The sequence below is a fragment of the Megalobrama amblycephala genome, linkage group LG14 (assembly GCF_018812025.1).
Source record: "Megalobrama amblycephala isolate DHTTF-2021 linkage group LG14, ASM1881202v1, whole genome shotgun sequence".
NCBI lineage: Eukaryota > Metazoa > Chordata > Actinopteri > Cypriniformes > Xenocyprididae > Megalobrama > Megalobrama amblycephala.
The window spans coordinates 5,128,650-5,142,927 of NC_063057.1; the positions used below are offsets into that span (position 1 = coordinate 5,128,650).

Below are 14,278 nucleotides of genomic sequence, written 5' to 3' on the forward strand. Positions count from 1 at the left end.
GCTGAGATGTGGAAGCTGTTTACATAAATGCTCAAAATCAGATCCAAACCTTAAAGGGATAGTTTACCCCAAAAATGAACATTCTGTCAGCATTTACTCACTCTCATGTCGTTCAAAACCCATATGGTTTTATTTTATTTCTTCTCTGAAACACAGAGGGAGATGTTAAGCAGAATGTTCACGCTGCTCTTTCAATACACTCAAAAAATGAATTGTTGGATTTACTTTAAAAAAAAAAAAAAGCAGTCAAGTGGTTCCACGCAACTATAATGACAATTTAGTTGTATGAACAAAATAAATGAAAGTAAAGTTGACAAAATTTCTTTGAGTAAATACAAATCATTTGATTTTGTCACTGTTACATAATATTTATATGTGCAGTTTACTTAATAATGTTATGTTAAATTTATGAAAGTTTATTAGGTAAGGTGAACACATTTATTGACTTCATTTACCTTATTAAATTAACTATTTGCGCTACAAAATGCACTCAAAAATTTCACTCTGCAATGTTAAGTTGACTGAACAAACACTAGCTAACAATACTCATTTTTAGTTGAAACAACTCAGTTAAATTAAGCTAATATAGTTAGTTTTTAAGTAATGTGAGCAAGGATGGTTTGAGTGAAACTGACAACAGTGAAAGTAAATTTTTGCACCATGCACCAAAAATGACTAAAAACACACTTTAACAGTAGCAGACGAAATTTTTTTCGTCAAAATGAGCTCTCAAGACTTTGGATATGGACATTTTGTCAATATTGGCTTAAAATGTGGTCTTTATATGAAGCCATAATATGACTTGGAAATAAAATTAAATTAAATGTAATTAAATGTAACAAATCATGTAAAAATGTATCATCTTTTATTGAAAAATTAAACAACATTTTATTAAAAGTTATACTTAGTTTATTTCGTGGCATGTTTGGCTTGTCAAAAATGTTTCATTAAGCTGACGCAAATTCGTTGACTTTTAAAAATCAAGTTCTTTTTTTACCAGGAAAGGAGTGGTTTTGATGCATAAAGTTGGTTTTATTGTCTCTTTTAACAAAATAATTTATTTAAACCCATGAAAATACAGATCCTGTTGTAAATAATAGTGAAAAAAATTACTTTGTAAAACTGATTTTCCATTTTTAACCCTTAGTAGATTTTGATTCTCATATAAACTACTTTTCATGGTAATTTTGTCATGAGTCCACTTTTATTGTATGGAAAAAGAGAAGTATCAACATTCTACTAAACATCTTGTTTGGCGTTCTATGCAAACAAGAAAATAATGCGGGTTTGGAATGACACAAGTGTGAGTAAATAATTATCATTCTTTAACAGATCTGCCAGCACTGGCAACTGCTCTGCTAATATAAGTCAGTACAAATCTGCAAAGGCCATATGAAGACAGACTCCAGATTCTGAAAAGCAGCAGAAGCTGGATGCTCAGATTCTATTCATGCATGCCAGTGATGTCATCATTTACCAACCATAGCTGGCAGCGGCACAGATGGCATAGAATAGACCGACAGAGAGAGAATGTGTCCATTTAAGGTCACATTGGAATGTGTGTTATTAGAACCAATTTCAGGCAGAATGAGTAATGAATAAGCAATGCATATGTGATATATGTAAGCTCACTTATCCATGTGACTCAGCTTCTTTTACAAGTTTTAGTGCTTACAGTCAGAGGTGATCTGCTGGAGAGGATCTGTCAGCTCAAAATTACCTCAAAATACCTCACAGGTCTCTTAAAAAAATAAAATAAATTACAGGCAGTCGTGTTTATACACATCAGCTTTGGCAACGCAAAAAAAAATTGGAATCTTTTCATAGCACCGACAAAGAGCTTAATGCATACTGATAAGCATGAGGCATCAGTGTATTACACTAGCATTGCGCTGGGTTGCGCTGCGATTGCATATACCTCGTGAGAAAATGTAATTGCTAGTTTTGCGGTCTCTATTCATTTCTTGCTAAAGTGCGCCACCATGTGATAAGATGCAGTAACACCGTCAGGACATTCAATTGTAAATGTGTGCAATAAAAATAGACTTTATGCATTTAAAGTTATAGAAGAAAGTTATAGAATTTAGAAAATGTGTTCATGATTGTATTTGTTTTTATTAATTAATAATAATAGTTGTTGTTGTTTTGTACTTTTTTAAAAAAGGCATTTATTCTACTTTATATTGTTAATTGCATTTAATTTTATTTTCTGATTATTTTCTGAATTAGCGTGGTAGCTTACATAATACATTTTATTTTAGTTTTATTATTATTTTAGTTTTTAATAAAAAAATAGTGATAATTATAAAGTTTAGTTTGTTCTGTGTAATAAGATTCTATTCAATTTTATTCTGTTATATTTTATTTTAGATTCTAATTGTGTTGTAATAACTTAATCAGTACACCAGGTGGAGCACACACTACTGACTACTAATGTGAACTCAAATGAACCACTAGCCACATCATGTTTAAGATAATAAATTCATAGATTTATGTGCATTATCAGATTATATATTTGTGACTCTGGACCACAAAACCAGTCATAAGTCGCATGGGTATATTTGTAGCAATAGCCTACAATACACTGAATGGGTCAAACTGATCGATTTTTCCTTTAATGCCAAATATCATTAGGATATTATGTAAAGATCATGTTCCATGAAGACATTTTGTAAATTTCCTACCGTAAATATGTCAAAAAATTATTTTTGTGAGTGGATATGCATTGCTAAGGACTTCATATGGACAACTTTAAAGGCGATTTTCTCAATTTTTTGATTTTTTTTTGCACCCTCAGATTCCAGATTTTCAAATACAAACCATACATTAGCTTTCAGATGATGTATAAATCCCAGTTTCTTTTTAAAAAAAATGACCCTTATGAATGGTTTTGTGGTCCAGGGTCACACACACACACATACAATTTCCCTCTCAACCAGTGTCCAAGAAAATCCTAGTAGAAGTCCATTATTATACATGCTTATTTCGACATTGCATTTGCAAAAATTAAAGGAATCACAGGAGTACAGTAATTCTAAGCACCACACCGCGCATATCGTAAAGTAAAATAAATCGAGTTTATTGCTCTCTGTGCGTAAGGGTCCCAGGGTGAGGGAGGGGCATGGAGACGAGCCCAGGTCTGCGATGGGAGGCGTAAAGGTGATGGCTGGGCGTGTGGATTAGAGGAGATGAAAGGGTCCGGAGAGGCGCTTTATCATGCACAGACTGCTCGGAAATTGAGTGGCGTCTCTCACACCAATTCTGACATGTCTGTAGGACGGCACTCAAAAGAGAGGTGTGGGGGTGATGCTGGAATGACACAGTGCTCTCTATATAACTCCCAAACCTCTCCAAGAGTCTGGAGCTGTAAAACACTCATTGTATTTGCATTCCTTACACCGCACTTCTGAAGGATAGGGTGCAATGTGGCTGTTTATGTCTGCAATGTTGGTTATCAGCTGTAAATTCGTCTAAAACGGGGTGTGCTGATAAAATTTTCCCCACTTTATAGCACGGTTTAGTCTTGGTTGCTTACAAGTGTGAGTGGATATCTCATGCCCAAGTGCGTTTAAGGCAACTGCGTCTTTTATGTGCGAAGTGATTTAGAGGGTAGCAGGAGTTGAACTGTCAAAGATCACATGCGTGGCTTTTATTCCCCATGTCAAACTAGGATTTTTTTGTTTCCCCCTTGTTCGGATTTATTGCGGTAAACTATAGAGCTAAAAAGAATGGAGTTTACACGCATTTGAACTTTGATGGAAGAATGATATTTTCCAAGCCGTTAACTCTTTTATCCAACTCTCTCTCTCTCTCTCTGTGTGTGTGAACTTTTGCCATTCTGTCTTTTGTCCGGAACAGATTTTCATATAAATGGCTTGAGGTGCGCAAGTATCTCCTACTAATAAACGCATTGTGGCTTAATTTAGCATGAATCTAAAACGCGCTCTTACGCACTGGAGAATCAAATCTCTTCTGGTGAATCGGATTCTCATCTGCTGCCCTCTTGTGTTGTTTGGCCTCCCCGAATTCCTCACCGCGCAGCGGCTCCCCTCGCGCTCCTCCTCCTCTCCATTGTAAACGAAGGGGGTGCGGAGAAGTGCGAGCAGAAGGAGGGAGGGTTAAGTTGTGCCATCGGAGCGCAGAGGTGTTAGTTCATATCGACAGAACCGGCAGAGACAGAGGGGAGAGAGAGTCTGGACTATCACCACCACATAGTTGCACTTTAAGTCTTTTCTTAGTTCGTTTTAACTAACATCCATGTTGCTTATATCCATTACGCACCGATCGTTGCGTTTTATGAAGCGGAGTTTGAAAAGAACATTCTCAACAGATGTCAGACTCCGTTAGTGCCTCAGGTCATCTAGGTGTTTTACGCACAGCTGGTGTTTAAAACTGAGCTGGGGCGAGATTGAGGGGATTCAGAGGCACTGCACTTCAAGAGACTTTATTTTTTAGTCAAGTTACTAAAGGAAGCAGCTCCTCCAAGTGGATTACTATCATTTCCTAAATGTTTCCCCAGAGGAGGCTCTTCACATTTCCATTTCTTGGACGAGGAAGGATGGATGTGAGAATGAACCAAGGACACCTACTTCTGGCAGTGACCCTCATCTTCTGCAACTCACAGCTGCTGGTGGTCGCCAACTCGTGGTGGTAAGATCAGATTGTATTTGCAAACTATTCTAAGTTACATGTGTGTGTATATGTGTAAGGATATAATGTGTGAAGGATGCATAAGAAAACTATTCACTGAGAACAAATGTGGAGGCTTTGTCACAATATTTACCTTGGGTAACAAATGGTCAAACTGTTTGTAAATAAGGGCATTCAAGGCAACATGTCCTGAGGACAACAGGTTTTTCCAACCATTTTCAACTTGATAATAAGTTGATAAGATGAATCCTTAACTCACTATCACAAAAAAAAATGAATTTGCTTGACTTGGTTCATGATTATTGAAATGAATCACAGGTTTAGAGTTTGAGGTGGTAAATTACAAAATTAGTCTGCTGGCATATGCGCAAGAACAAAACGTACTGCTATCTCGCCTTGCGTTCACACATCAGTCCAATATAGTAATGTCCTGCTCGCTATAAATAATCATTTTATGTCATGTATGCCACTTTCTCAGGTCATTAGCCATGAACCCCATCCAGAGACCGGAGATGTACATCATTGGAGCACAGCCTCTGTGCAGCCAGCTGACGGGCCTGTCCCAGGGTCAGAGGAAGCTCTGCCAGCTCTATCAGGACCATATGGTTTATATCGGAGAGGGGGCGAAGACGGGCATAAAGGAGTGTCAGTATCAGTTCAGGCAAAGGCGATGGAACTGTAGCACGGTGGACAACACATCAGTGTTCGGCCGCGTCATGCAGATAGGTGAGTCACCGTGATGATGCTTAAAAAAATGTACATTTTGTTAACTTGAGCCCACAATGAATTCTTGAGTTCACCAAGGAGTTAACGTATTAAAGAAAGTTCAGACGTCTTGATTTCATGTGGCTGATGTAAATATTCATACGACTTTCAGTTTGCCCCTCTGAAAGATGATAAAAGGAATTCGTAAAACATGCAATAATACATGTACACACTGTAAAAAATGATTTTCATGAATTGTTATCACAACATTTTTTCTTTTGTCAAATCAACTTGAATAATTAATGTAGGTTAGATAACATAAATTAAATCAATGTTAAATCAATCACCTTCATTGTATGAACTCACATTTTTTTAATTTCAATGAACTCAAACTCGAAGGCAACTTACTTTTTTAAGTTAAACCAACAATTCATTTTACAGTGCATCTAGAGCTATTTGTTGATAGTGTTTTTTGAAGACTGTTCTGTCATATAAATCACAATCATAATGCATGTATTTATAAAATATAGACCCATTTTCATTTTCAATCACTTGATTGATTTTTAAATGAAACATATTTATATAGAATTATACATATATTATTGGATTATCATAAACAAATAAACAATTTTGTCCCACTGATTGCAATTGTGAAATGAGTAATAAGTGAAATTCTGGTTTAAAAATGCATATGCAAAATATAAATATGTCATACTTTTTAATAACCATTTCTGATAAATGTATAGCTTAAATTATGGTGCTTCGCGTGAGATTTACGCGTTGGACTCTTGACATCAGTTTGTTGATTTTAATATAGGCGCTTGTTATTTAAAATAATGGGTGCTCTATATTATTTTATGCATGCATGTTTGTATGCGTGGAGATCTTTTGTACAGCATATTTAAATGAAGAATATGCTCTAGATTGTGTCAATCTTTCATGTAGGCTAGTATGTATGAAGCAGCGTGTACTTAAATGCATGCTCGCATGCGTGTTGTTCTCTCACAGAAGACAGCGCTTGTTGCCTCAATTGAGTGTTAGTTCCGCTCATCAGTGAAACAAGGTGTAAGACGCGACATGCCCCCCCCCCCCCCCCAAATAGCACTGGACTTATTTGCAGTCAATCGCGAGGTTTATATTGAGGTGTTAGTCGGGCCATTGTCCAGCGACGCTTTTGAAATGCAATGACGCGATGACACAGAGTCGGGATATCCGGGACTCTATTTGAAGTCCGGGCACCAAAGGCCAATAAAAGTGGCCCTCCAAATTCAATAGGCGCATCGCTGGAATGCAGGTACACCCGTTTACACGCGCCGCTTTGTGTGTTTGATGCTGTGAACCCGAATTATCATATTTTTTGAAAATACTGCAGTACATTTCTCTGTCTTTGTGTAGTTTTTCCCCCCAAAAATCTATCTATCTATCTATCTATCTATCTATCTATCTATCTATCTATCTATCTATCTATCTATCTATCTATCTATCTATCTATCTATCTATCTATCTATCTTCAAAGTTTGTCCCTAAATTTGCCATAAAATGTATTAATTTATGCCTATATATACTAAAATCAGAGCTGGAATGTTAAAAGCCCACTCAAAATCAGTTATTGTAAAGTAATTTATTGTAAAAACCAATATAAAACAAGTTAAGTGTGGGGTAAATCTCTAAAATTATAAGCTATATGCTCCTGTGGTAAATCATATCTAAATGCTAAACGGAACGGTTACTTATGGTCCGTCTAGTCAAGGGCAAGTTCACTTTCATTAAGGCATTGAGGAAGGTCGGATCATTAAAAAGGAATTCTCAGGGCCTGCAGTTTTAAAAACGTTTTGTTTGACAAATTTCCTCTCATAATTATGGTGTCGCTGAGCATTGATACAAAGTGCTTATCTCTAAATATGGTTGTACCAGCACTTTTTAACATGTTTAAACAGCTTTTAAACGTTAAACGCTATTAACTGTATTGCCTGTGCTGTTGAGGTATGTGAAATCTGCATTCCAGATGGCTTATTAGATGAGGAAAAAAATCAGGTAACACATGCACAACAGATGCGAAAAAGAGCACAAATTTTTATAAACCTAGCGCCTCTTTGGCAGGAAAGCTTTGCGGGTTATCATATGCCTCATATGAAGTGTACCAAAACTGGAAAATCTGTCAGTTCTCTTTTCGGTTGTGTTTTAATATATTTCCATTGAGATATAAATATAACAATGGAACAATGAATCAGTGCTGTCTATGTACATGCACAAGTTTCTGATAATCTTATCTCTCACTGCAGGGCTTACCAAAAAGATTGTTACCATCTGTGGAGTTCTGGAAATGAGTTGTTTTACTCTCTGCCTTACTTCCTAAGCGAATAATCAAGAAAAATAGTATACTGAAGAGTTGTGGCTGATTTAACAAAGCGATTTGCGGCCGCTGGAATGTCGTCCGTGTCCTAATTATGTGTTTTTCTGTGTGTGTGTGTGTCTTCTGCAGGCAGCAGAGAAACAGCTTTTACTTACGCCATCAGTGCAGCAGGCGTTGTGAATGCGGTGAGTCGGGCGTGCCGCGAGGGTGAGCTCTCCACCTGCGGCTGCAGCCGGGCGGCTCGTCCCAAAGACCTCCCGAGAGACTGGCTATGGGGCGGCTGCGGGGACAACGTCAACTACGGCTACCGTTTCGCCCGGGAGTTTGTGGACGCCCGCGAGCGCGAGAAGAACTACCCACGTGGATCGGTTGAGCATGCGCGCACGCTTATGAATCTACAGAACAATGAGGCCGGGAGAATGGTGAGGAAATGAACACACACGTAGATGATTGATCTATTGATAGATGGACATTTTTGCATAGTAGTAAGTGTCCCATACTGTGGGCGTTAAAGGGTTAGTTCACCCAAAAATGAAATTTCTGTCATTAATTACTCACCCTCATGTCGTTCCAAACCCTTAAGACCTTCGTTCATCTCCGGAACACAGATTAAGATATTTTTTGATGAAATCCAAGAGCTTTCTGACCTGCAACATCATAACTGATTTCAAGACCCAGAAAGGTAGTAAAGACATCGTTAAAATAGTCCATGTGACTACAGTGCTTCAACCTAACTGTTGACGTTGTAAAAACAGACTGCACTGTTTACGATGTGAACTGTAGTCACATGGACTATTTTAACGATGTCTTTACTACCTTTCTTTACTACCTTTCTTATATCTCACAATTCCGAGAAAAATTGTTGAATAAAGTCGCTATTTTTGTTTCGTTTTTGTCACTTCTTAACATTATGGTTGAACCCAAGGATTTTTTTTTTTTTATTAAAAGAAATAAAATAATGACAAGATTTAAAGGGATTTAAGGGAATAATGAAAAAGAAATAAGAACGGTAAAAGTTCCAGGTCTATTGCAGTTAATCAATTTAAACTATTTGCAAATAATATGACATTGACGAGCGCTGTCAGACCAGCCTAAAAAAGTCACTTATAAAACTTTTTTTGTCACCCCAAAAACAAATGGATGAATAATGGAGTACAGCAGAGAAGCATCAATTATATCAAATATTGAGGGAGACAATTTGGCCATTTCTATTTACTTATCAATGTCTAAGGTTGAAGCAATGTAGTCACGTGGACTATTTTAACAATGTCTTTACTACCGTTCTGGGCCTTGAAATTGGTTATGACATTGCTGTGTGTAGGGAGGTCAGAATGCGCTCGGATTTCATCAAAAATATCTTTTTAATCTAATTTGTGTTCTGAAGATGAACGAAGGTCTTACAGGGTTTGGAAGGACATGAGGGTGAGTAATTAATGACAGAATTTTGGTGAACTAACCCTTCAAATCCACCGTGATCCACCTAATTTCGTTTTGTGCAAGAGTCTACAGTGCATTTGTTTGGTTAAGGTGTGTTTCTTTAATCCGTAGCGAATGAATCTTGGCTGTTGCAACCTCTATTGTGATATTGAGAAATAAGAGGCCAGATGTACACTTGAGCGGATAAACACGGCTTTAGATATGTTTGTGCATGAATAAACCAAAGCTAGCCCTTATGTCTCCTGCAGATCACCACAAACACAATAACAAACACAGTTACTTCATCTTCCCTCTGTTGCTGAGTGAATGCGTTTACTTTGGGACCACAATTGTCTTTAGAAGTTACCTAAATCTGACAAAATCTTCCTTTGGAGATGTACTCAGATGCATCATTTTTAAGGGGTGGGGTTAGTGTGTGGTCTTTAGTAATTATATGGGATGTGCAATAACATAAAATTGACTAGCCAATGAGTTGCCTGAACAACTAGTCAGTTAATTTGTCTTAAGGAAGCCCTGTATAGTTAAGATGCGGTCACATTTACCATTGTCCTGCAAGTTTTTGCAGCCCAAATCCAGTCAGTTCAGTAGGACTCCATGCAATTGGGAGTTTTGTAAGATTTCCCTATGCAGACTCAAGTTAGTCACTCATGCAATTAACAGTAGACCTGTTTTGCCTGTGAAATTTCGCTAATGTGACCTCTCCTTTTGGCTGGTTTGGATTCACCTGACCCTGATTGGACATGTTACTTTTACATTAGATAAAATCAGCTAGGCTGAATGGAAACAAATGCAGGGGTCTGAATGCATGTTTTTATTTGCTGGACTGTCTTGAAATGGTTTGTAAAAACGTTGTCCTTGTGGCAAGACATTGAAAAAGCGTGAGAAACAATGGAAAGTCATTCATGTGAATGTTATTTAAATCAGATGAATTTAAAGGGACAACTTTTCTGAGAGAGTTCCTGTAGTTAGAGCATGGCATTTACCTATGGAAGCTTGTTTCTGCCATGAAGTAAAAAATAAATAAGGTAATTGCAACTTTTTATCTCACAATTCTGACTTTTTTTTCTTAGAATTACAAGATGGAAACAAAATTGCGAGTTAAAAAGTCAGAATTGCATGATATAAAGTTGCAACTGCGAGAAAAAAGTCAGAATTGCACGTTTATATCACAATTCTGAGAAAAGTTTTTATCTCACAATTCTGACTTTATAACTTGCAATTGTGAGTTTATATCACACAATTCTGACTTTATAAGACGCAATTGTGAGTTTATATCTCACAATTCTGAGAAAAAAACTCAGAATTGCGAGTTTTTATCTCGCAATTGCAAGTTATCACGCAATTCTGACTTTATAAGATGCAATTACGAGTTTATAACACAATTCAGACTTTATAAGACACAATTGCACATTTTTATCACGCAATTCTGACTCTATAATTTGCAATTGTGAGTTTATATCTCACAATTCTGAGAAAAAAAGTCAGAATTGCGAGTTTTTATCTCGCAATTGCGAGTTATCATGCAATTCTGACTTTATAAGATGCAATTACGAGTTTATAACACAATTCTGACTTTATAAGATGCAATTACGAGTTTATAACACAATTCAGACTTTATAAGACACAATTGCACATTTTTATCACGCAATTCTGACTCTATAACTTGCAATTGTGAGTTTATATCTCACAATTCTGAGAAAAAAAGTCAGAATTGCGAGTTTTTATCTCGCAATTGCGAGTTATCATGCAATTCTGACTTTATAAGATGCAATTACGAGTTTATAACACAATTCTGACTTTATAAGATGCAATTACGAGTTTATAACACAATTCAGACTTTATAAGACACAATTGCACATTTTTATCACGCAATTCTGACTCTATAATTTGCAATTGTGAGTTTATATCTCGCAATTCTGAGAAAAAAAGTCAGAATTGTGAGTTATAAAGTCAGAATTGCGTGATTTAAAAACTCGCAATTGTGAGAAAAAAAGTCTGAATTGTGACTTTATATCTGGAAATTCTGAATTATAACACGCAACAAAAAAAAAAAATTCTCATGCAATTTTTTTTATTTTTTATTTAGAGGCGGAAAAAAGCTTCCATGTTTACCTGACTAGTTGATTGTTAGATGATTAAACAGTCGTTGAGACTTTAGCTTTATATAAAAGTAACAGTGGTCTGTATGCCATCTATTTTAGATTACAGACTAGGGAGAGAGCTAATTTAATGAAAGTGACCAAATGGAGCATGTGCTAGGCTAGCGTCCTTATAGTGTGCTGGGGGTCAGGAGGTCAAAGCACCACCGGGGATGATGGGACCACTAAAACGTCCCATGTTTCTCATTCGCTCTAGCATGTAGCTCAGATTCCCATCCAGTCTCCCTTTTAGTCATTTAATGGAGTAGTCGATGCCAGAATGAATAGTTTTTGTGTGTGTGCTTTTTTTTTTTTTTTATAAGGTGATGTGTGGCAAATATGTTTAGTCAGGAACGCTTTGACACTGCACATTTTCTCGTTGAATGGCTTCTTGCTGTTTTATAGAACAGCTATATGGTGGAATGATTATTGGAGTGTTTCCAACTATGTGAGTTCCAGCAAACTGTGGCCCCCCTGCAACGTTCAGGTGGGCATAAAACCTGAGCAGGCCGCCCTCTCAGAGAACGCACTGCAGAATGTCACCACATCCTGCCAAAACACACCATCAAACTGGAATGCGTTCCCCCATCCCCTTGCGAGTCCCACGCTTTGTCATACCACACCCCGATCCCATCCTCTTTCCACTTAGTTATTTGAGTGCTTTTAAAACGAAGCGGCCCCATAAAAAGTCCATTTGCCTGCCGATGTGGGTGCTTGCCGTGCGCAGAGCTCCACCACATATGTTTGTCTTAGGGAAGATGAGTGTATTTAAGGTGTTTACAGAAGAGAGGGCCTCTTTTCTGGAGTTATGGCACATCTGAGATCCCTGGCTCTTCTCCTGGAGGTTCCCTGAGGTGAAGAGGTCAAGGTCTGGACGGGTTCTGTACGCGCATGCCGTGGAGATTATATCTAGCCGAGCAGCTCGACCACCCTCAACTTCATCCTTTTTGTTCTTTTTTGAGTTACTGGCACTTGCTTTTTTTGGGGAGGTGGATTTGAAGGTGTGGTGTGACCCCCGAGACTCCCGGCGTTCTCTTTCTTCGGGGCCTGTTTGCCGGAGATTTGTCTTGCTTGGAAAGGCATGGTCTTGGTGGGCTTTTGTGGAGGCGACAGAAGCGTATCGGATGCCCCTCGGCGTGGAGTCGGGGCGGGTGTAGTGAAAGGTGGTGCGTGTGGTTCCGGTGCTGTGGGTCACAAAGGCTCGTGACCCAGACTGTACAGAGAGAGGAGGCCTCCACCCTCTATAAAGATCACCTGCTTCTGTGCGTCTTTCATTAGAAATCAACTGCAGCGGAGACAAACACACACACACCTTAATCTAAAGCACTTTATTACTCACTCACACACACACGTAGGCGTAACGCATTTTAATGCATTGCCAATTCTTTCTCTCTCACTCGTTCAGTGAATTTATCTGCATTACTAATGTTTGAATGCTTTTGTATGCACAGACACGCATGTTTACTTAGCTATCCAAATGAGGACGTACCATATACCTCTCTCGTTTTTACCTGTCAAAAGTGACTGAATTATGTTTCTTATGATCTTATTAAACTTTTGATCTGAAGACATATTATTAAGTGGCTAAAATGAGCTTTGTTGGCAAATAGAAATTGAATTTCTTTACAAAACTATGTAAAACAGATGAGTTGGACAGTATAGTGAAGGAAAAGATGCTAATAAGAGTACAGCGTAAATGGGAACTCAAAAGCTGTAATGTAGGAAAATAAAATAAGATAAAAAGTAAAATAATCAACTAGCAACAGCAAACACCAACTATGTACTTTGAAAGACTATTAATTAAAAAAACGAATGAATAAACATTAAAAAGTTGAATTAAAATAGAAAAGAAAATCAAAAAGTAAATAGAAAAATAAAATAAAAATAGTTTTCACTAATAATTTAATAGTTTTGTTGATTTTATATATATATATATATATATATATATATATATATATATATATATATATATAATGTGTGTGTGTGTGTGTATGTGTGTTTTAAAAAGTCTTATCACTACAGATACATTGTTGTGGCCTTGAAAACTGCTACATTTTTTCAGAATAGCTCAGAGAGATTTGTATTTGTTTACTTTAGATTCTTTTTCCCGTCCCGCGTCTCTTATCTCTACACCTCCAGGGATGGTTGTTTGCCGTCTCCGCGCTCCGCCCCGACCCCGCCCAGCAGCCGACCCTGACCCCGTCTGAGCGTGCTCCATTGTGCACAGCACCGCATGCGTGTCCTTTCCACGCACCGACGAGCCTGTCTATCCATCACACCTTGGTCACTTGGGCCAAAAAGAGAAAAAAGAGAGACAGAGAGTGAAAAGGAGGGGCGCGAAAAAGGAGATAGATGAAAGTGAGGACGAATAAAAGAGAGAAATGGCAGCCTTTATGTGAACACAGTTTCAGTTGGGCGCACATGTTGCATAGAAATGCTCAAAAACCCTTTTGTGCGAGATCGTTTAGATGAGGTAGCAGAACTGCTGCTTGACACGCAAGACAGTAAATAGGCGAGAATGGCTTGCGTGATGTTGGCCGCTGCTGTGTGGGAAAGTGTGTGTGTGCGTGTTGTTTCTGGATTGCAGACAGGTATGCAGGTTGGGCCGGTGATGACAGAGACTTGAAAGGTGTTGGAACTCCCCTTAATGTCTGTGTGCGAGCAGGTAAAAGGAAGGGGGCTTAAACAGCTGCCACCGGAGGGGGGTTGAAGAGTCGTGGCAGCACATCCTCAAAGACGACCGTTAAATGTTCTCACGTGAGGTGTTAAAGGGAGGAGCACTGCCGGCTCTTAAATGACAGAGAAACAGAGAGAGAAATGTCTTTAATGTTCCCTCGTTCAGGACACTAAACAGACACAAAAGACACAGCAAACAAGACACGTCACATACCCACGCTGGCCACCCAACCTCGATTGTGCCCAGACGTGAAAAAGAGCTTGCGCTCATTAGCTTGTTTTTGTGTTTGTCGGCGAAACGCCACGCACCTGTGTGGAA

General features: G+C 38.1%; 2 protein-coding genes across 3 annotated transcripts in view; one reads left to right on the plus strand and one right to left on the minus strand.

Moving 5' to 3' along the window:
- Positions 1 to 14,278, plus strand: part of wnt5b (wingless-type MMTV integration site family, member 5b) — a 94,900-nt gene that overhangs the window by 76,835 nt on the left and 3,787 nt on the right. Inside the window, exons 2-4 of one of the 2 annotated variants that reach the window (XM_048154673.1) lie at positions 4,520 to 4,650; positions 5,129 to 5,376; positions 7,838 to 8,130. In XM_048154673.1, coding sequence (XP_048010630.1) covers positions 4,559 to 4,650; positions 5,129 to 5,376; positions 7,838 to 8,130 — 633 coding nt within the window. In that variant the 5' untranslated portion in view covers positions 4,520 to 4,558. Of the gene's footprint in view, positions 1 to 3,383; positions 4,651 to 5,128; positions 5,377 to 7,837; positions 8,131 to 14,278 lie in introns of those variants that run through there. The other variant, XM_048154672.1, reaches the window with a different exon arrangement.
- LOC125244579 lies at positions 11,287 to 14,197 on the minus strand. Its single transcript, XM_048154674.1, has 2 exons — positions 13,376 to 14,197; positions 11,287 to 12,568 (listed from the first exon to the last, which is right to left on the minus strand). The coding sequence occupies exons 1-2, from the start codon at positions 13,499 to 13,501 to the stop codon at positions 11,933 to 11,935; spliced, it is 762 nt and encodes a 253-aa protein (XP_048010631.1). The 5' UTR covers positions 13,502 to 14,197; the 3' UTR covers positions 11,287 to 11,932.